Below are 23,065 nucleotides of genomic sequence, written 5' to 3'. Positions count from 1 at the left end.
AGCCCGCTGTGTGTCTGTCACTGCTCCAGTGGGTGCTTCATTGTTCTGTTGAGATTCTTGTGTTCTGAGGAACAACTGGTTTTGCAGCCCAGGGCTTATGTGAAAGGAGTCAGACAAAAGGCAAAAAGCTCTGCCCAGAGCCAGGTCTAAGAGTTCTCTCTCCCCTGCCCCACTTCTGTTGAATCTGTCTGTGAACAGTATGTCCTGATGTTTTTTTCTACTATTCATTCTTTAATAATAAAACCCCACCCTCACTCAAGTTTTTCCTAACATGTGGCTAAGCAGCTAAATAATACATTTCCTAAAATATGACCTTAAAATATGACCTCCCTGGGCCCCTTTCCCCTTCCTTTCCACACAGGGACTGACATGCAGATGCAAAGGCCAGCACTGGACCAGCCATCTGGGGCTCAAGATGGAAGCCGTGTTTTGAGGATGGCAGAGCAAAGTCATAAAAGTCCTTGGAATTCCTGATGCGGTGGAGCTGCCATTTTAGCCCTGGAGTATTTACTCTTGGAGCTGTTATGTGAGAGAAGTAACTTTCTATCCTGTTTTGTTTGAGTCTTTTATTACCGTGGCCTCAATCTCAACCAATATATCCTCTTAGCTCCAACCCCACTCCTTCTTTGCACTCCATTCTTCCTCTAACTGGTTCTGAGGCTGCCAGCACTGAGTGAGAATCTTCCCCAGCTGACCTCCTGGAATCCTGTCCTGGCAGCTCCCTGGGCAAGGAGACCTACCTCGTGCTTGCAGACAATAAAAATCCTTGAATCTGAGCCCTAAGTCTCTCAGTGTCTTAAATCTCAATTTTCTCCATCATGTGGATAGCACCCAAAAGTAACATTTCTTTCAAAAGGTGGTTTTCCTCCAACACAACATCATCAATAGATTGTGATTCAGCGAATGTGTGGGAGGGGAGAGAGAGTGTGTTTCCTGGGCAACTGTGCAGAGAAACAGGAAATTGCCCTGCATCCAATAAGAAACCATGGAAATGTACCCACCCAAACACAGGCAGACCAAAACACGCGCTGGCAGGAGCGGGCCCCTATGAAAACAGAAGCCCCCAAATATGGACCTACAAAAAATGCTCTCATCAGTTCATGCAAATGCAGGGGGGCAGAAACGTGCCTCTGTGTGCACACACACAGAGGATAAGATAAAAACACACAAGCTGTAGCTGCCGTACTTGGTCTCTTTATTGTCACCGCTGCTCTGGGGGAGCTCTGGTTTCTTAGGCGTCTTTCCCTTTGGGGGGGGGGGACCCCCTCCCTGACACCACCTTGCCATTCCCTGCCTTTTGCTCCTCATCTTGCCATTTTTCTGGGGGCTGGGGTGCTCCCTTGGTGGCCCTGAGAGCTTTGGTCAGGTGGGGTGAGTTCTGGGGGTGAGGAGGGGGAAAAGCAGGCCTGGGTCCTGCCCCCAGGTCCTAATTCCTCCGTGGTCCGGTCTCCGCGGTCCTGTCTCCATTGCTGGGGTTGTGGGGTCCGTGCTCTGGCGTCATTTGGGAGAGGGGGGAAGCAGGTGATGAAAGGGGCTGAGACCCTGGTTCTAATTCTGTCTTTCCTGCTCATTTGCTCGGTGACTCCAGAGACGTGCCTGACTATCTCTGGGCTTTAGTTTCTCTATCTGTAAACCAAATTTCCCAGCAACTGGAAAGGTTCTGTTTCCCTTTTTGTTCTGGCCACTAGGAAATTCAGAGCCAAAGGTGTGTCTCCTTTTCTTCCACGTGAGACCCCAGGAGTTCTGGAGACCTCTTTCCCCACCCTGGGACCCCCACCGATGCTCTGTGCCCTCTGACCCCTCACCTCCAGCTGGGCCTCAGGGTCGTGCCCCTCGCTTCTTCCGCTCTGCATTCTGGAGCTTGGTCACCAGTTTCCTCTCGTGCCCACCAGGGCTGGGGCGGTTGGTGTTGGCGGCGGCTTCTCTCTTGGTGCGACCTTTCCGGCCTCCCCGTCCTGGAAACCAAGGACAAGGGGTCTCAGCGGAGGGGCAGGTGGGCCGGCTTGCAGGGAGATAGAGCTCGGGCTGGATAAAGAAGACTGGGGGCATGTCACCAGGTAAGTGGGGGGGGGGGCAGTCCCAACCTCTGTCAGCTTGTTTCCAAGTGTGAAAGAGGGGCCTTGGCTCATCTGTCGCTGCTCCAGTATTCTGTAAATGGGTGAGGCCCTGGGGTCCAGTGGATGGGGGAACAGAAGGGCGTGACTTGGGGGCCCCAGGCTGACCTGAGGAGTCAAGGGATTAGGTTGGCTGGACAAGGGCTAGGAGTGAGAGAAGCCCAAGGAAGGGTCCTGGTCCAAGGGGGGGTCAGTTTGCAGGGGGGCAGGGATGGAAGTGGAAAGGCCAGGAAGGGGGCAGAGTGCGCCTCACCCAGGTGGCGATGGCTCAGGCTGTGGAGGTCGTACTCATCCAGGCCGGGCTCGTCCTCCTCGGGGCCTGAGGGCTGCCGGGAGGGGCTGGCTCCTGGTGGGAAGGCGGCCGTCATGTCCACTGACCCTCTCCTCTCTCGTCGTCTTCTAGAGCTTGGTCTGCCTATGTCTGGCTCCCCTCTCAGGTGCCTCTCGCCTCCCAGTTTTTAAGGCCGTGTCTCTGCCTCAGCCTGGTCTGGCTGTGGTCCCTCAGGCCCTGTCTGATGCAATCTGGCCCTTTTCCAGAACCCGGCCCAGTAAACACGAGTCACGCGAGCGGAGAGGGTTTGGGTCTGTGAGTCCTGGCCCCCCTCACCCTCTCTCCACTGGAGCTCGCCCAGCTGGGTGTTTTTCCACAGAGGAGATCCCTGCCCCTCAGGGAGGAGGGGGAAGGGGGCAGGGTCTGGGCATAAAGAGTCCTTGGAGCCGGGGCTGGTGGGGGCACGAGGGTCTCACCTGGGCTGACTCTAGCCTGTCCGTTCCCCGCTCTCTGCCCCTGTGCCCCTCCCGGGCCTGGGTCACGGCCACACATTAGGGCCATAATGATAGAACATGGGGTGAAGGGGGACAGCGGGGGAGTACATCCACATGCACCCTTCTCAATTCAATCCCACTTCCCTGTACTGTGTTCCTAATGTGTGCTGGCTTCTCCGCCCATCACATCTACACCCCCTTTTTTATAAGAAATTTCTTGGAAAGCCCCCTTACTATCCTGAAAGGGGGCCCCGAAGTAAGCTCCCTCACCTGAAAGGGAGGCTTACAGATGGTTAAGAGTGCAGATTCTGAAGCCAGATGCCCCGGGTACAAACCCATGATGCACTACTTCCTGTGTGACCTTGGAAAAGTCACTCAAACTCTCTGTGCCTGTTTTCTCCTCTATAAATTGAGGTTGATAAGAACTGTATCCACCGCAGAGAGTTGGTGTGCAGATCAAATGAATACATGGAAAGGAACTTAGAACAGTGCCTGGTACAGCCTGAGTACTACATAAGGGTTAGTCACATAATTAAAAAAAAAAAACAAAAACAATATAATGCCCTAACTGTAACATAAAAGAGACAAAAAAGGAAATTAATTTTTAATAAGATAATATGTATTTCAAAATATGGATATGACTGAGGTAGATATTGGTACCTATTTATTATGAATTAATATGAACTTAAGGAAAGGGCTTGGATAAGAAACACGTGAAAATGGAATATTCCACTCTTGCCTGAAGGTTCTGAACCGTCTGTGTCACGCTGATCCAGAGAGGTCACGGCCTCAGTTGCCCGCTCAGGTTTCACCTGATGCTGGGGCCCCAACTCCCAGCGCCCGCCGTCCAGGGGCAGAAAGGGAACTAGGAGGCCGCGACATTCCACTTACTCCTTTTAAAATTTTTAAACCCTGTGATTTCCAAGGAAACAGGACCCTCTCAGCCCAGGCTGGATGTTAATTCTCTCTGTACACTCCCACTTGGGTTTGAGCCTATCAAAAACACTGTTCCACTTCAATGTTACCTAAACTGCCTCCTTCCCCCAAATCCTATAATAACCAGTCTCCTCTGTTTAACAAGCAGCAACACTTCTGCTTGTGTTTCTCCCTTGCCTGAGCCAGAATTAAATTTAGCTTTTGTTTCCCAGATTTGTGTGATCCTTTAATACACGGGAACTGAAAGTGAAGACAGGAGGACACACGGGAATAAAAACAGGGTTGGGATGATCATAACACGTCAAATGATAAGAGAAAAGAGGGAAATAACACTAAGTAAAGATAACATAAATTAATGACCCTGGAGGTGGAGCAAATGAGGAAAGAAGGTGTTCTTGCAAAGGAGTGGGCTTTATCCCTAAGTGTGGTAGCAGGCTCTAGGTTTCGGTAATTATAAATCAGTGCTTCACTTCCTGAATGTCTGGCAGAACTTTCAAACATCGGACAGGACGTGGGACCATACTTCATCGTGGGGACTCTCCTGCTTGTCCTAGCTCTTCAGGCCTCTTTAACCCACTCAGTAAAAGCTAGTGTTATCTTCTTTCACTGCAATGACCATGACAACACCCCTGATTCCCAAGGGGCCCCCGAGAGGGCAATGCTGGCCCTGGTGAGGAGCGAGTCCACCAGGCCTGGCCCGATCCTGCCTGTGAGATCTTGGGGGACAGGCGTAGCCCAGAGCCAGGCATGAGCCCTACTACTGCCCCACTCTTCCAAGAATGGGAACCACGGCTCAGAGTGTGGGCTGCTCAAGACCACAGAGCTGGTGAGCAGCAGATTCCTCATCGCGGTCAACCTGCCCTCCACCCCCCATTGCAGCGTTCTTTGTTGGTCGGCACAGCTGGTCAAACACTGGTGAAGGTTTGGCCCTGTGTGTGCGGAGGCACCTTCCCTCCTCCACAAGCTGTTATTACAGCCGGCCTCGGGCCAGGCCCAGTGCTGTGGGTGCAGCCACGCCCTCTGGAAGCTCTGTGGGATGGGGAGGTGACCTCCAGCCAGCAGGGCACATCCCTGTTGAAAATACCACCCAGAGACCCCCCCAGCCCCTCGGTATTCCTCATCCTATTACCTTGACTTGATTTTACTTTCTTTATAGCATTCCCTTGTCACTGACCAAAGGTATCTTTATTATTTCTCTATTATTTGTTCCCACTAGAAAGCGACTGTTGGGTCTAGTTTAGTTAGTGGATAAAGGAGGAGGCTCTGGAGCCAGAATGCCTGGGTCCAAAGCTTGGTTCTGCCATTTGTTAGTTGTGAAGCCTTAGACAATTTATTTAGCCTTCTGTGACTCGGTTTCCTCATTTGTCAAATGGGATTAATAACAGTACCTACCTCACGGGGTTGGTTGTGAGGATTAAAAGACTAATTCTTACTAAGGCTTAGCACATGCCTAAGACATAGTTAGATGTTCCACAAATGTTTATTATTACCACTAGGACAGGAATCCGGCTCTTACCCCTGCTGCATCCTCGATGGCTGGCACACAGACTCCATACACGTCCAGCTGAGTACATGAAGTTACGCTAAGATCAGTACTGCCCGTTCAGCTTGCGGACGCTCTGCTCTGAGGAAACTGAGAGGCGCAATCCTAGTCCCACAGAGACCACAAAGACACTGTGACCGTCCATGCAGCCAGTGGCTTTGGCCCTGACCTTGTAGGTGCTGGAAGAGAGAACAGACTCTAGGGGCATGGAAGGAGGAGAGGGAGGGTGGCCAAGAGAGAAAGGACTTCTGGGAACCCATTCAAGATGGGCCCTGTAGGGTCTGAAAGGTGACTGCAAGGGAAGAGTCAAGATGTGTATTTTCCCATCTTCTGGCCTCCAGGTATGTGTGTAATTAACGACCAGGAAGTTTATTTTTCTCTGCTTGTGACTGTACCTTTATGACATTCCAGGTGGTTGCCAGGCACAACTATTATAGCCCAGTGTAATCAGCCCAAGGTGAACAAAGGGGGCTGGGAGAATTCCCTGAAGGGTACCGAACCCAGCCCGAGAGGCCTGGCGGGGAGATCAGGGTAGACTTCCTGGAGGTGATGAAGCTTGAATAAGGATGGCAATTTGTGGGAAAGACTGCAAGAAATGCCCAACTCCAGGAGTTACACCATCCAAATCAAGAAAGTTGGAACGGCCTGGGGATGCAGAAGTCACTGGCTCAAAAGATCTGAAGCTTCCCAGGCCAAAGGCAGGATGTGTCATCGAGGTGGGTCAGTGCCACTGCTGTGTACCAAGGGGACACGAGACATTTAAATGAGGTGAAATAGCATTTGTCTGATCTTCAATCCTGGTCCAGAAAAACCGTCAAACCTGGAAGCTGGGCCTGGAATTTTTCTTAGCTCTGTGATATCAGCATTTTGAAAATAAAGGATGCAATCTTCCAATGGGCAATACTGATAAGAATGGAAAACGTACCAACACCCCAATATTGTAATTCGACTTCCAGGAGTCTTCTACACAAATACTCCCCAAGTTAAGTAAAGATGCGGGTTCAAAGATGTTTACTGCAGCCTCATTTGCAGTGGTGAAAAGCAAGAAACAAGTGTCCAAGTGGGGGACAGATCAGCCTCCTTTTGTGAAATGTTCCATAGCCATTTAAAATATACTCTAACCCTAGCTCTGGTGAGAAAGGTGTCTACAGTACATTGTTAAGTAAAAAAAGCTGGATGCAGACCATTATATATACTAGGATCCTATTTTTTAGAAAAATTATTTCAGTTAATGAAACAAAAATGGGGAGTGGGATGTATACCAAACTCTTCATAGTGGTGATATCCTAGGCTAGGATTATGGAAACCTTTTACTTTCTCCATTATAGATTCTATAGCTCTGAAAAGTTTGAATTTTTCACAATGTATACCTATTTTATAAGCAGGAAAAAAAAGCAATTTTAAGAGTGAACTTATTTTTTCCCCCTCCCTGCTTTGGATTCCATGCATACAATGCCACCTTCTGGTCATGGTGTGGCTTCTAGTACATGTATTGGGGACACAACTCATTAAATTTGAGCATTTCCCATTTGCCTCCCTGCCTGCCAAAGGAGAGCCTTTTGTTTCGCTCAGCTGCTGTTAGGTGGGCATGAACAGACACAAGGTGGCTTTACACAGATGGCCTTACACAGATGCAAAAAGACAATCCTGAAGGGGGAAAAGGCAAAGAGGAGGGAGAGATGGGAGCTTTGTCCTCAACAGTGGAACTGAGTGGAGGGAGGGATCTGCAAAGGGGAATTTTAGCAAGTTGTGCTATCTTAACTCCCTCCTTGGTGTTTTCAAGAGACCTTGGTAAAGATTCCCGTGACTTTTCAGGGCTTTTGGGAAAAGGATTTCAGATGGGATTCTTGGAGGACACACACTGAAGAAGAGAGCAGAAGGGCCTGACTTCTTTGCCATGCTGTGGCTTTCTCAAAGGAAGGGATGGTGCTGCCCAGGCAAGAGGAGTGAAACTCCCTTTACGACTCAGCAGGGCTCCTGGTTTACGTCTCAGGCTCTCTTGAGTTGCACCTGTGCAAGTCTGTCCTGAGCGGCTGCTAATGAAATGGAATTTCTGGTCCTGCAAAGCTGAGGACCCAATTCTACAACCGTCACCCCAGCAGGGTACCAGCCCCTCCCAGTGGCCTTCCCTGAGCAGAGAAACACCTTCATTTGTTCTTTCATTTAACAGACACAGCACTGGGCTAAGTGCTAAACATATAGTGATAAACATAAACATGAATCAAATTATGTCACGAACAACTGTCAAACTGTGTTTCCATGTTACAGAAGGTCTACACGGTGCTATGAGAGATTATAATAGAGGATGTAACCCAGTCAGGGAGATATGAAGATGAGCAGGAGTCATCCAGGGCAGGAAGAGAGAAATGTGCTCCGGGTGGTCTTTGCAGAGGCCCTGCAGGAGGAGGAATGTGTGGCTATGGGACCTCTAAAGAAGACCCGGGAGGCTGAGCTGGAGGGGGAGGTGGGGAAGGATTGGGGGTGCCAGGGACAGGAACACATTTTCATTTCAAGAAGATCACTCTGGCCACAGTGTGGAGAAGGGATTAGAGAGGGACCAGAATGGATAAGGGAGATAATGGAAGAGGCCACGGCTCAGTCCCACTCCTGGTCATACGTCCCAGAGAAATCATCGCACAGGCCAGAAGGGGACCTATGTGCTGGGTATTTGCACAATGACAGGTGTTCAAAGCGAAGAGCTGAGTGAAAAAAGTAAAAATGAAGATGAGGTTTATAACACAATACCATTTAGAGAAATTAAAAATACTGGCAGGCTAGTGAGAATAGGGTTTCAGTTTGGGGTGATGGGAAAATTCTGGTAATGGACAGTGGTAAGGGGGGCACAACATTGTGGCTGTGATTAATCCCACTAAAGGTATGATTGGGAGTGGCTGAGATGGGAAAGTGTATGTTCTACAGACATTTCCAGAATTTGAAAAAAAGAGCAACACAAGAAACAATGACAAATGCAATGCACAATCCAGGACTGGATATAATAACGGAGGGGAAAAAGCTTGAAAAAGACATTGGGGCATTTGAAAAATATTGGAAGATAGACTGTAAACCTTATATCAATGTTAAATTTCTTGAATTTGATAACTGTACTGATAGTGGTTATATAAGCAAAAGATCCTTGTTCTTGGGAAATATACATGGAAGTATAAGGTATTCAAGGAACCTGATATATACAACCTACTTTTCTATGTTTAGAAAATAGATAAATAGATGAAGAGACAGACAGATAGATGGATTGATGTATAGATAGATGGATAAATAGAATGATTCAGCAAATGTAGCAAAATGTTAAAATTGGTGATTCTGGGTATCTGGGTAGGGGGAATGTTGGAGTTCTCTGTAAGGGTTTTTGTATTATGTTTGCAACTGTCCTGTAAGTTTGAAATTATTTCAAAATAAAATTTTAAGGAAAAAAATGCACACTAAACAACATGCATGTTTTTACCCAGGATATCCACCCACATTATTCGGGAAAGGGGGAGGAGTCGAGAAAGGAGATGAAAGGGCATAAATATATGAGACAGGACAGAGGCTGTCCAGAGCCCAGTGATGATAGTGTGCCATGAAATGAGAAATATGGGTAACTCAACCTCTGCACCTGCAATTAAGAAAAACAGAAATAAAAAGCGTTTGCAGCTATTCAGACAAGAGGGTAGACAGCTTGGACTAGGGTGGATGTGGTGGAGATGGAATAGCAGATGGGATTATGTGCCATGCAAAGCATTTTAACAGTGCCCAAAACATAATAAGTGCCCAACAAATGTGACCTGTTACTATTTTTATATTATACACACTTTGTGATGGATTGGCTATGGGAGGGGTGGGATGACAATAATTCCCAGGTTCTGGCTCGAATAGCATGTGAGAAATAAAAACAAGAACAGACAATTCTTTTAAGAAATTTGGATGTGAAGGGGAGGACAGAGCTATCCCTTACATGTATGCAATACTCTAAAACACTTTTTAAAAAATTAGCCAAGGAATACATATTCATACAGAAAAAAACAAAAATTAAAGGTAAGAAAAAAAACCTCTAAACCAGAAGTTTCTCCTACATTTGACAATCAGGAAAGATAGCTCCTGAGACCTTTACAAATGCAAAAATTGCAAAATCCCTGCTAGCATAACCTTCATAAAATGCAGGGTATAGAATAGACTGGGTGGATGGTCATGGCATTGCGATGGAGACCTCAGGAAGAAAAGCAAGCTTGATGGGGGAAAATGATGTGCTAAGTTTGGGGCTGAAACAGTTTCAGTATCGGATTCTGAGATTCTCTAATGAATAAATATTTGAGGGCCTGCTATGTGCCAGACACTGTGCTGGGTTCTGGGCATACACAGGTGAGCAGAACAGATTATCCTGACCTCACAAGGCCTGAAAGTCTATCAAATAGTCAAACAAATACTTTTCAACTATGGTAGGGATTATGTAAGAAATCATAAGATACCATCATGTCCTTAGATAAAAACCATTTTAGCTAAATGCTTGTCTAGATCCTTAATATTTTCCTTGGGAAAACTCCCTAGAAGTACGGTTCTTGATCCAAAGATATGCCTGTTATCGTTTTGTTGTTTTTTAATAAAGGCTTTAAAGAATGGAAGATGACACCGAAAACGGACTCAAGGACCCTGGTTTGTAAAATCAGCTGAAGAGCCGGGAATAGTGGGTCAAAACTACCTTTCCCAAGGGGCTGCGCGGCGCGGCACGTCACACGGGAAAGACTGCGCATGCGTAGAGAAGTGTCCTCCGGGCTGCGACCAGGATCATAAAGGGGAGAAAAGGGTGTGAGGTTTTCGACGCGCCGCGAATCTTCGAACTCAAGTGCGTTACCTTGCGCAGCTGTGGTAAAGGGTTAGAGGGGCGCGCCTGCTCTCGCCGTCGCAGTTTCCAGCGCGACGTGCTTGTTTCGTCCGTGACTCGGTAAGTGGGGATGGGTCGCCGTTGGGGACTTCCGCAGAATCGAGGGGACTAAGGGTCAGGAGTCCCTCCTGCGCATCTCCCTTTCGGGGCCACGCTGCGGCGGCTGTGGAGGGGCGGTGCGCACGCGCCCGGGGCGGGAAGAGGCGGGGTTCAGGGCAGGAAGGGGTGGCCCTGCGCCCGGCTTTCCCTGGGGTCTGCGCGTGCGTCCCATCGGCCCCCGGGTGAGGGTGGGAAACGCGACGCGTGGGGTTCGGGTGCGAGAAGACGAGCAGCGAGGATGGGCTTCGCACGTTAGCAGTTTTTATTATTTCCTCAGAGTGTGTCCATCTTCACAGCAGACAGCAACCTTACTCTTCTCTCCTCCAGAAACTCCAGTTACGGCCTCATTTACCTGCCCCTTTATGCAGCCAAAGGCTTGAGTCTGTGCTCGCGAGCATCTTGTCTCTTCCATGTCTTTCTTAAGCCCACCCTGATCAGGCTTTGGCCCCCATCTTTCTACTGAAATAGCTGTCGTCAAAGCCACCAGTGACCTCTAGGTTGCCAAGTTCAGGGTTAAGTTGTTTCCTCAAACGGCAGCAGGATTTGATCACTGTCCCTTCTTCAAACACTTTCTTCATTTGGCTTCCGGAACGTTCTTTCCCTCAGTCCCGCTCGTTCTTGCCCCTGCTCCTTATCTTACTACTGAACTATCCCAGGGCCTAGTCTTACCTCTCTTCCCTATGTTCACTCCCTAGTATCGGTTTCAAGGCTTTAAATAAATAAATATGAATACCACCCATTGTGCTGCTAACTTTCAAATTCCTTTCTTCAGTCCAGTGCTCTACTCGAACTCCAGATTCTTATATTCAACTCCGATATGACATCTCTTAAATGTCTAATAGGCATCTCAGACATGACCATAAGAAATTTTTATTTTTACCCTTCGCATACATGTATCTTCCCCAATCTTCCCATCCTAGTTCCTGGCACCACCATTGCAGCTGCTCAGACCAAAAACTTTGAGTGGTTAAAGATATAGAAGTTTCTATTTTAATCATTTTTAAGTGTATAATTTAGCTGTATTAATTATATTCACAGTGTTGTGTTACCATCACCACAAAAACTTTTCCTCATTAAGCATTAAATACCCCTACCCCCTACCCCTCCCATAACCTCCAATTTACTTTCTGTCTCTTATGAATGTGCTTATTCTAGGTATTTCATAGAAGTGGAATCATACAATATTTGCCCTTTTGGGTCTGGCTTATTTCACTCAGCATTAAATGTCTGAGGCCCTGTTTTCAATTCTTTGGGGTATATATCTAGGAGTGGAATTGCCAGGGTCGTGTTTAACTTTTTGAGGAACTGCCAGATTGTTTAAATTTGGCTGCTCCATTTTATATTCCCCACCAACAATGTACAAGGATTCCAGTTTCTCCACATCCTTGCTCTATTAGTCAGGGTTCTCTAAAGATAACAGGAGGTATCTGTGAATATGAGATTTCTTAAAAATGTCTCACGCAACTGTGGGGAATGCACGAGTCCACAAAGTCCGTAGGGCAGGATGTACAAGTTCAAAGTCTGTAAGGCAGGCCATGAGCTGGCAACTCAGATGAACTCTCCAGGAGAGGGTGGCTGGCTGAAGAAAAAGTGAATTTTCTTTCTTTTCCCTTAAAAGTCTTCAGCTGATTGGATTAAGTCCATCTGAACAGATTCTCTCATTATGGAAGACACTCCCTTAGTTGATCCTACATGTTATCAGTCACAGATGCAACCAATTGGTGATTTAATAGAGCAGCCTTCTGGTTTATTAATCAGCCATGAAATGTCCTTGCAGTAACAGGCCAGTGTTTGCTTGACCAGACAACTGGGCACCATCACCTGGCCAAGTTGACACATGAACCTAACCATTGTACTTGCCAACACTTGCTATTTTTTGTTTTTTTAATTATCGCCATCCTAGTGGGTATGACATGTTAAGTGATTCTTGATGTCTTTCTTTTGCTTCTCCTTTCTCCATCAAATCTGTTAGCACATATGTGTCCTTGATGTTCTGAAGTTTCATTGGATGTCTGTGGATATTCTCTTCACCACTTGATAGGCCCTTTCTGCCCAAGAATTTGTGTTTTCAGTTCTTTAACGTTCTCTGTCATTTTTTATTCAGATTTGTCCAATTATCTATTCTGTCCTTTGTATCTCCATTACAGTGCTTATTTCACCTGCAAGTAAGTATATGGAACTACTTGTATAATGCCTGTGCTCCTTTCTGGATTGTAAGTTTCCTAAGAGAAGGCAGGGACTGTATTTGTTTCACTCACTGCTATACATCCCTCAAGCCTGGCACAGATCAGGTGCTTTGTAAATGTCATTGCATGAATGACTTTATAAAGGGGAAGTACCTCTTCTCCATAGGTGGGAGGTACAGAATCCCTCTTTAGTGTATGTTGGTAGTGACTACTTTTTTTCTGAGGATGAGGGGAAGATGTTGACTAGTCCAGCCTCAGAATCGTTGCAATGTGTCCAAGTTGAAAAACGGCTTTAAAGGGTTCCCAGGACTCCATTCATTTCAGCATTCCGTTTTGAGGACTTAGTAGTTGCCAGGCCCTGTGCTAGGTGCTGGGGATATAAAGATGAATAAAACTGCATCCCTCTCTTGTAAGTGCTCATGATCTGGTGGGAGAGACAAGTGAAACAATTAGTCTCTCAGTGTATGTGTGACAAGTGCAAAAACAGGAGTTTGCACATGGGGCTTTGGAAGTTTCATAGAATTTTGATTGCTCTTGACATTGGGGCAGATGGGAGGGACCTGAGGGTGGCTAGAGCCCCTGCAGGCATTTCTGGTTGTTGAAAGCTTGGTCCTTTGACCCTAGTGTACCATACAAATATTTCCATGTTCTCTTGGGCCATAATGTGAAGAAAGGTTGGCAAGTATTACGTAGAAGCATTAATATTTTAGTGCTGCCGTTTGATTTGGACCCTGAAAGATGAATGTTCTAGTTTGCTAATGCTGCAGAATGCAAAACACCAGAGGTGGATTGGCTTTTATAAAAAGGGGGTTTATTTGGCTACACAGTTACAGTCTTAAGGCCATAAAGTGTCCAAGGTAACACATCAGTAATCGAGTACCTTCACTGGAGGATGGCCAATGGCGTCCGGAAAACCTCTGTTAGCTGGGAAGGCACATGGCTGGCGTCTGCTCCAAAGTTCTGTTTTCAAAATGGCTTTCTCCCAGGACGTTCCTCTCTAGCAAGCTTGCTCCGCTTCAAAACATCACTCACAGCTGCACTGAGTTCCTTCTCTTAGAGTCAGCTCATTTATATGACTTCACTGATCAAGGCCCACCCTGAATGGGTGGGGCCATGCCTCCATGGGAATATCTCATCAGAGTCATCACCCACAGCTGGGAGGGGCACATTCCAAGCAAATCTAATCAGCACCAAAACGTCTACCCCACAAGACTACATCAAAGATAATAGCATTTGGGGGACACAGTACATTCAAACTGGCACAATGAGTAAATTTGAGAGACCCAGAGGGGGAGGGAGGAAGAATCAAAGAGCATTCAAAGCAGCAATAACAACTTGGGCAAAATCAACAGAAGCATGAAAAGCTGTGTTTGACAGGAGGTAGGGCAAGATGGCGGACTGGTGAGCTGTATGTTTTAGTTACTCCTCCAGGAAAGTAGGTAGAAAGCCAGGAACTGGGTGGACTGGACACCACAGAGCAATCTGACTTTGGGCATGCTTCATACAACACTCATGAAAACGTGGAACTGCTGAGATCAGCGAAATCTGTATGTTTTTGTGGCCAGGGGACCCGCGCCCCTCCCTGCCAGGCTCAGTCCCGTGGGAGGAGGGGTTGTCAGCTCCGGGAAGGAGAAGGGAGAACTGCAGTGGCAGCCCTTATCGGAAACTCATTCTACTGATCCAAACTCCAACCATAGATAGACTGAGACCAGACACCAGAGAATCTGAGAGCAGCCAGCCCAGCAGAGAGGAGACAGGCATAGAAAAAAACAGCAAAGAAAAACTCCAAAATAAAAGCGGAGGATTTTTGGAGTTCTTGTGAACATAGAAAGGGGAAGGGCAGAGCTCAGGCCCTGAGGCTCATATGCAAATCCCGAAGAAAAGCTGATCTCTCTGCCCTGTGGACCTTTCCTTAATGGCCCTAATTGCTTTGTCTCTTAGCATTTCAATAACCCATTAGATCTGTGAGGAGGGCCCCCGCCTTTTTTTTTTTTAATCCTTTTTTCTTTTCCTAAAACAATTACTCTAAGAAGCCCAATACAGAAAGCTTCAAAGACTTGCAATTTGGGCATGTCAAGACAAGAGCAGAACTCAGAGAGCTCTGAGACAAAAGGCAATAATCCAGTGGCTGAGAAAATTCACTAAACACCACAACTTCCCAAGAAAAGGGGGGTGTCCGCTCACAGCCATCATCCTGGTGGACAGGAAACACTCCTACCCATCGCCAGCCCCATACGCAGAGCTGCCCCAGACAACCCAGTGTAACAGAAGTGCTTCAAATAACACGCACACACCACAGAACTGGGCGTGGACATTAGCCTTCCCTGCAACCTCAGCTGATTGTCCCAGAGTTGGGAAGGTGGAGCAGTGTGAATTAACAAAGCCCCATTCAGCCATCATTTCAGCAGACTGGGAGCCTCCCTACACAGCCCAGCAGCCCAGAACTGCCCTGGAGGGACGGCACTCACCTGTGACATAACACAGTCATCCCTCAACAGAGGACCAGGGGGTGCACGGCCTGGAAGAGGGACCCACTCGCAAGTCTCAGGAGCCATACGCCAGTACCAAGGACTTGTGGGTCAGTGGCAGAGACAAACTGTGGCAGGACTGAGCTGAAGGATTAGACTATTGCAGCAGCTTTAAAACTCCAGGATCACCAGGGAGATTTGATTGTTAGAGCCACCCCCCCTCCCTGACTGCCCAGAAACATGCCCCATATACAGGGCGGGCTACACCAACTACACGCGCAAGCTTGGTACACCAATTGGACCCCACAAGACTCACTCCCCCACTCACCACAAAGGCTAAGCAGGGGAGAACTGGCTTGTGGAGAACAGGTGGCTCGTGGACACCACCTGCTGGTTAGTTAGAGAAAGTGTACTCCATGAAGCTGTAGATCTGATAAATTAGAGATAAGGACTTCAATTAGTCTACAAAACCTAAAAGAACCCTATCAAGTTCAGCAAATGCCAAGAGGCCAAAAACAACAGAAAATTATAAAGCATATGAAAAAAACAGACGATATGGATAACCCAAGCCCAAGCACCCAAATCAAAAGATCAGAAGAGACACAGCACCTAGAGCAGCTACTCAAAGAACTAAAGATGAACAATGAGACCATAGTATGGGATACAAAGGATATCAAGAAGACCCTAGAAGAGCATAAAGAAGACATTGCAAGACTAAATAAAAAAATAGATGATCTTATGGAAATTAAAGAAACTGTTGAGGAGGGGCAAGATGGCGGCATAGAGAGGAGTAGAAGCTAAGCAGTCCCCCTGGAACAACTACAAAAAACCAGAAACAACTAGTAAATAATCCAGAATAACTGCGGGGGGACAAATGAGACCATCCACTCATCATACACCAACCTGAATTGGGAGGAATGCCCGAGAACACAGCATAAAATCTGTAAGTAAAACCTGCGGAACCAGGTCGGGAGACCCCCTTCCCCCATAGCCCGAGCTGCGGAGCCTCCTGGTGCCACAGAGAAGCTCTCTCCCAGCAAGCGAATACAGCTCAGCTGAGCTCCAACTGGGGTTTTAAGTAGCGAGTGTGGGCTGCTCACTACAGGTACGCAGCCCCAAAAAACAGACAGGGGCTTTGGGTGACGACTGACCTGGGAGAGCCGGAGGGTCGCCTTGGCTGGGTCTGAAGGGGACTATCTATTTCTTTTTCGGCTCAGTGGAGAAAGCCCCAGTCATTTTAAGTTTCCAGGGCTGTGACTCGGGGAAGGGCGGAGACAGCACAAGCAGAGAGCGAGACCATTGAAATGCTAATGACCTCCACCTGAGGGGTCTGTCTTCTCTAGGAGGAAAGGGGTGGGGCCCTTTCCATTCAGAACCAAACCCCAGAGCCTGGGGGAACACGGCCATACCTCCTCACACCAGTCAAGAATTATAGGCTAACAGGCGTCACCTGCTGGGCAGAAAAGCACAGTGACCTGAGGCATCAAAGGGTGGAGCAATTTTCTGGGACACGCCCTCGGGGAAGCCAGATACTGAATATTTCTTCCCTCTGTTCTGGTCTGGGAAAACCTGATTTGGATAAACAGGGAAACCATGCCTAGAGAACAGAAAATTACAACCTACACTAAGAAAAACAAAGTTATGGCCCAGTCAAAGGAACAAACGTACACTTCAACTGAGATACAGGAATTTAAACAACTAATGCTAAATCAATTCAAAAAGTTTAGAGAAGATATTGCAAAAGAGATAGAGGCTGTAAAGGAGGCACTGGACATGTATACGGCAGAAATCAAAAGTTCAAAAAACCTACTGGTAGAATCCATGGAAATGAAAGGCACAACACAAGAGATGAAAGACACAATGGAAACATACAACAGCAGATCTCAGGAGGCAGAAGAAAACACTCAGGAACTGGAGAACAAAACACCTGAAAGCCTACACGCAAAGGAGCAGATGGAGAAAAGAATGAAAAAATATGAGCAACGTCTCCGGGAGCTCAACGATGAAACAAAGTACAATAATGTACGTATCATTGGTGTCCCAGAAGGAGAAGAGAGGGGAAAGGGGGCAGAAGCAATAATAGAGGAAATAATTAATGAAAATTTCCCATCTCTTAAGAAAGACATAAAATTACAGATCCAAGAAGCGCAGCGTACTCCAAACAGAAGAGATCTGAATAGGCCTACGCCAAGACACTTAATAATCAGATTATCAAATGTCAAAGACAGAGAGAATCCTGAAAGCAGCAAGAGAAAAGCAATCCATTACATACAAAGGAAGCTTAATAAGACTATGTGCGGATCTCTCAGTAGAAACCATGGAGGCAAGAAGGAAGTGGTGTGATATGTTTAAGATACTGAAAGAGAAAAACCACCAACCAAGAATCCTGTATCCAGCAAAGCTGTCCTTCAAATATGAGGGAGAGCTCAAAATATTTTCTGACAAACAGACAATGAGAGACTTTGTGAACAAGATACCTGCCCTACAGGAAATACTAAAGGGAGCACTACAGGGTGATAGAAGACAGGAGTTTGTGGTTTGGAACACAATTTTGGGAGATGGTAGCACAACAATGTAAGTACACTGAACAAAGGTAACTATGAATACGGTTGAGAGAGGAAGATGGGGAGCACGTGAGACACCACAAGAAAGGAGGAAAGATAATGACTGGGACTGTGTAACTTGGTGAAATCTAGAGTATTCAACAATTGTGATAAAATGTACAAATATGTTCTTTTACGAGGGAGAACAAGCAAATGTCAACCTTGCAAGGTGTTAAAAATGGGGAGGCATTGGGGAGGGATGCAATCAGCATAAACTAGAGACTGTAACTAATAGAATCATTGTATTATGCTTCCTTTAATGTAACAAAGGTGATATACTAAGGTAAATGCAGATAAGAGGGGGGGATAGGAGAGGCATGTTAGACACTTGACATTGGTGGTATTGTCTGATTCTTTATGGTGAGCAATGTCCATGATCAACTGTACAAATACTAGAAATCACTTCATGAACCAGAACAAATATATGACAATACAATTAGAAATTAATAATAGAGGGGCATATAGGAAAGAACTATATACCTATTACAAACTATATACTACAGTTAGTAGTATTTCAACATTTTTTCATAAACAATAACAAACGTACTATATCAATACTAGGAGTCAACAATTGAGGGGGGTTGGTTAGGGATAGGGGAGGATTAGAGTTTCCTTTTCTTTTTTTCTTTTTTCATCTTTCACTTTATTTCTTGTCTGGAGTAATGAAAAGTTTCTAAAAATTGAACAAAAATTAAGTGTGATGGATGCACAGCTGTATGAGGGTACCCAGGGGCAAGTGATTGTACACTTTGGATCTTTGGATAATTGTATGGTATCTGAACAATCTCAATAAAAATGAAAAAATGAAAAAAAAAAAAAGTGTTGACCAAATTAAAAAGATTCTGGACACTCATAGTACAAGACTAGAGGAAGTTGAACAACGAATCAGTGACCTCGAAGATGACAGAATGGAAAATGAAAGCATAAAAGAAAGAATGGGGAAAAAAATTGAAAAAATCGAAACAGACCTCAGGGATATGATAGATAATATAAAACATCTGAATATAAGACTCATTGGTGTTCCAGAAGGGGAAGAAAAGGGTAAAGGTCTAGGAAGAGTATTCAAAGAAATTGTTGGGGAAAACTTCCCAAATCTTCTAAACAACATAAATACACAAATCATAAATGCTCAGTGAACTCCAAATAGAATAAATCCAAATAAACCCACTTCGAGACATTCTGATCACACTGTCAAACACGGAAGAGAAGGAGCAAGTTCTGAAAGCAGCAAGAGAAAAGCAATTCACCACATACAAAGGAAACAGCATAAGACTAAGTAGTGACTACTCAGCAGCCACCATGGAGGCGAGAAGGCAGTGGCACGATATATTTAAAATTCTGAGTGAGAAAAATTTTCAACCAAGAATACTTTATCCAGCAAAGCTCTCCTTCAAATTTGAGGAAGAGCTTAAATTTTTCACAGACAAACAAATGCTGAGGGAATATGCTAACAAGAGACCTGCCCTACTGGAGATACTAAAGGGAGCCCTACAGACAGAGAAAGAAAGAAAGGACAGACAGACTTGGAGAAAGGTTCAGTACTAAAGAGATTCGGTATGGGTACAATAAAGGATATTAATAGAGAGAGGGGAAAAATATATATGACAAACATAAACCAAAGGATAAGATGGCTGATTCAAGAAATGCCTTCACAGTTATAACGTTGAATGTAAATGGATTAAACTCCCCAATTAAAAGATACAGATTCGCAGAGTGGATCAAAAAAAATGAACCATCAATATGTTGCATAGAAGAGACTCATCTTAGACACAGGGACACAAAGAAATTGAAAGTGAAAGGATGGAAAAAAATATTTCATGCAAGCTACAGCCAAAAGAAAGCAGGTGTAGCAATATTAATCTCAGATAAAATAGACTTCAAATGCAGGAATGTTTTGAGAGACAAAGAAGACCACAACATACTAATAAAAGGGGCAATTCAGCAAGAAGAAATAACAATCGTAAATGTCTACGCACCCAATCAAAGTGCCACAAAATACATGAAAGAAACACTGGCAAAACTAAAGGAAGCAATTGATGTTTCCACACTAATTCTGGGAGACTTCAACACATCACTCTCTCCTATAGATAGATCAACCAGACAGAAGACCAATAAGGAAATTGAAAACCTAAACAATCTGATAAATGAATTAGATTTAACAGACATATACAGGACATTACATCCCAAATCACCAGGATACACATACTTTTCTAGTGCTCACGGAACTTTCTCCAGAATAGATCATATGCTGGGACATAAAACAAGCCTCAATAAATTTAAAAAGATTGAAATTATTCAAAGCACATTCTCTGACCACAATGGAATACAATTAGAAGTCAATAACCATCAGAGACTTAGAAAATTCACAAATACCTGGAGGTTAAACAACACACTCCTAAACAATCAGTGGGTTAAAGAAGAAATAGCAAGAGAAATTGCTAAATATATAGAGACGAATGAAAATGAGAACACAACATACCAAAACCTATGGGATGCAGCCAAAGTAGTGCTGAGGGGGGATTTTATAGCACTAAACGCATATGTTAAAAAGGAAGAAAGAGCCAAAATCAAAGAACTAATGGATCAACTGAAGAAGCTAGAAAATGAACAGCAAACGAATCCTAAACCAAGTAGAAGAAAAGAAATAATAAGGATTAAAGCAGAAATAAATGACATAGAGAACAAAAAAAAAAAAAAAATAGAGAGGATAAATATCACCAAAAGTTGGTTCTTTGAGAAGATCAACAAGATTGACAAGCCCCTAGTTAGACTGACAAAATCAAAAAGAGAGAAGACCCATATAAACAAAATAATGAATGAAAAAGGTGACATAACTGCAGATCCTGAAGAAATTAAAAAAATTATAAGAGGATATTATGAACAACGGTATGGCAACAAACTGGATAATGTAGAAGAAATGGACAATTTCCTGGAAACATATGAACAACCTAGACTGACCAGAGAAGAAATAGAAGACCTCAACCAACCCATCACAAGCAAAGAGATCCAATCAGTCATCAGAAATCTTCCCACAAATAAATGCCCAGGGCCAGATGGCTTCACAGGGGAATTCTACCAAACTTTCCAGAAAGAACTGACACCAATCTTACTCAAACTCTTTCAAAACATTGAAGAAAATGGAACACTACCTAACTCATTTTATGAAGCTAACATCAATCTAATACCAAAACCAGGCAAAGATGCTACAAAAAAGGAAAACTACCGGCCAATCTCCCTAATGAATATAGATGCAAAAATCCTCAACAAAATACTTGCAAATCGAATCCAAAGACACATTAAAAAAATCATACACCATGACCAAGTGGGGTTCATTCCAGGCATGCAAGGATGGTTCAACATAAGAAAATCAATCAGTGTGTTACAACACATTAACAAGTCAAAAGGGAAAAATCAATTGATCATCTCAATAGATGCTGAAAAAGCGTTTGACAAAATCCAACATCCCTTTTTGATAAAAACACTTCAAAAGGTAGGAATTGAAGGAAACTTCCTCAACATGATAAAGAGCATATATGAAAACCCCACAGCCAGCATAGTACTCAATGGTGAGAGACTGAAAGCCTTCCCTCTAAGATCAGGAACGAGACAAGGATGCCCGCTGTCACCACTGTTATTCAACATTGTGCTGGAAGTGCTAGCCAGGGCACTCCGGCAAGACAAAGAAATAAAAGGCATCCAAATTGGAAAAGAAGAAGTAAAACTGTCATTGTTTGCAGACGATATGATCTTATATCTAGAAAACCATGAGAAATCGACGATACAGCTACTAGAGCTAATAAATTTAGCAAAGTAGCGGGATACAAGATTAATGCACATAAGTCAGTAATGTTTCTATATGCTAGAAATGAACAAACTGAAGAGACACTCAAGAAAAAGCTACCATTTTCAATAGCAACTAAAAAACTCAAGTACCTAGGAATAAACTTAACCAAAGATGTAAAAGACCTATACAAAGAAAACTACATAACTCTACTAAAAGAAATAGAAGGGGACCTTAAAAGATGGAAAAATATTCCATGTTCATGGATAGGAAGGCTAAATGTCATTAAGATGTCAATTCTACCGAAACTCATCTACAGATTCAATGCAATCCCAATCAAAATTCCAACAACCTACTTTGCAGACTTGGAAAAGCTAGTTATCAAATTTATTTGGAAAGGGAAGATGCCTCGAATTGCTAAAGACACTCTAAAAAAGAAAAACGAAGTGGGAGGACTTACACTCCCTGACTTTGAAGCTTATTATAAAGCCACAGTTGTCAAAACAGCATGGTACTGGCACAAAGATAGACATATAGATCAATGGAATCGAATTGAGAATTCAGAGATAGACCCTCAGATCTATGGCCAACTGATCTTTGATAAGGCCCCCAAAGTCACTGAACTGAGTCATAATGGTCTTTTCAACAAATGGGTCTGGGAGAGTTGGATATCCATATCCAAAAGAATGAAAGAGGACCCCTACCTCACCCCCTACACAAAAATTAACTCAAAATGGACCAAAGATCTCAATATAAAAGAAAGTACCATAGAACTTCTAGAAGATAATGTAGGAAAACATCTTCAAGACCTTGTATTAGGCAGCCACTTCCTAGACTTTACACCCAAAGCACAAGCAACAAAAGAGAGAATAGATAAATGGGAACTCCTCAAGCTTAGAAGTTTCTGCACCTCAAAGGAATTTCTCAAAAAGGTAAAGAGGCAGCCAACTCAATGGGAAAAAAATTTTGGAAACCATGTATCTGACAAAAGACTGGTATCTTGCATATACAAAGAAATCCTACAACTCAATGACAATAGTACAGACAGCCCAATTATAAAATGGGCAAAAAATATGAAAAGACAGTTCTCTGAAGAGGAAATACAAATGGCCAAGAAACACATGAAAAAATGTTCAGCTTCACTAGCTATTAGAGAGATGCAAATTAAGACCACAATGAGATACCATCTAACACCGGTTAGAATGGCTGCCATTAAACAAACAGGAAACTACAAATGCTGGATGGGATGTGGAGAAATTGGAACTCTTATTCATTGTTGGTGGGACTGTATAATGGTTCAGCCACTCTGGAAGTCAGTCTGGCAGTTCCGTAGAAAACTAGATATAGAGTTACCATTCGATCCAGCGATTGCACTTCTCAGTATATACCCGGAAGATCGGAAAGCAGTGACACGAACAGATATCTGTACGCCAATGTTCATAGCAGCATTATTCACAATTGCCAAGAGATGGAAACAACCCAAATGTCCTTCAACAGATGAGTGGATAAATAAAATGTGGTATATACACACGATGGAATACTACGCGGCAGTAAGAAGGAACGATCTCGTGAAACATATGACAACATGGATGAACCTTGAACACATAATGCTGAGCGAAATAAGCCAGGCACAAAAAGAGAAGTATTATATGCTACCCCTAATGTGAACTTTGAAAAATGTAAAACAAATGGTT

The 23,065-nt window shown here is 44.5% G+C and overlaps 2 protein-coding genes across 8 annotated transcripts in view; one reads left to right on the top strand and one right to left on the bottom strand.

Annotated features, from left to right (window-relative positions):
• Positions 1-1,172: 1,172 nt before the first annotated feature.
• On the bottom strand, positions 1,173-10,426 carry NUPR1 (nuclear protein 1, transcriptional regulator). 7 transcript variants are annotated; one of them, XM_037813890.1, is made up of 6 exons: positions 10,205-10,426; positions 5,332-5,537; positions 2,368-2,460; positions 2,085-2,222; positions 1,806-1,955; positions 1,173-1,501 (listed from the first exon to the last, which is right to left on the bottom strand). In XM_037813890.1, the coding sequence occupies exons 2-5, from the start codon at positions 5,387-5,389 to the stop codon at positions 1,819-1,821; spliced, it is 426 nt and encodes a 141-aa protein (XP_037669818.1). In that variant the 5' UTR covers positions 5,390-5,537; positions 10,205-10,426; the 3' UTR covers positions 1,173-1,501; positions 1,806-1,818. The 7 variants fall into 7 exon arrangements, with proteins under 7 accessions (XP_037669818.1, XP_037669820.1, XP_037669819.1 ...); XM_037813892.1 differs by having other exon boundaries at positions 1,173-1,491; XM_037813891.1 differs by having other exon boundaries at positions 5,332-5,448.
• The window catches only part of SGF29 (SAGA complex associated factor 29), a 47,701-nt gene continuing 34,735 nt past the window's right edge, over positions 10,100-23,065 (top strand). Inside the window, exon 1 of the mRNA XM_037813889.1 lies at positions 10,100-10,294. The gene's annotated coding sequence lies outside the window, so the exon portion shown is untranslated. The remainder of the gene's footprint in view (positions 10,295-23,065) is intronic.

Source organism: Choloepus didactylus, chromosome 21, assembly GCF_015220235.1.
Source record: "Choloepus didactylus isolate mChoDid1 chromosome 21, mChoDid1.pri, whole genome shotgun sequence".
NCBI lineage: Eukaryota > Metazoa > Chordata > Mammalia > Pilosa > Megalonychidae > Choloepus > Choloepus didactylus.
The sequence above is the reverse complement of the archived record's forward strand: the minus strand, read 5'-3'. Positions and strand labels throughout refer to the sequence as shown.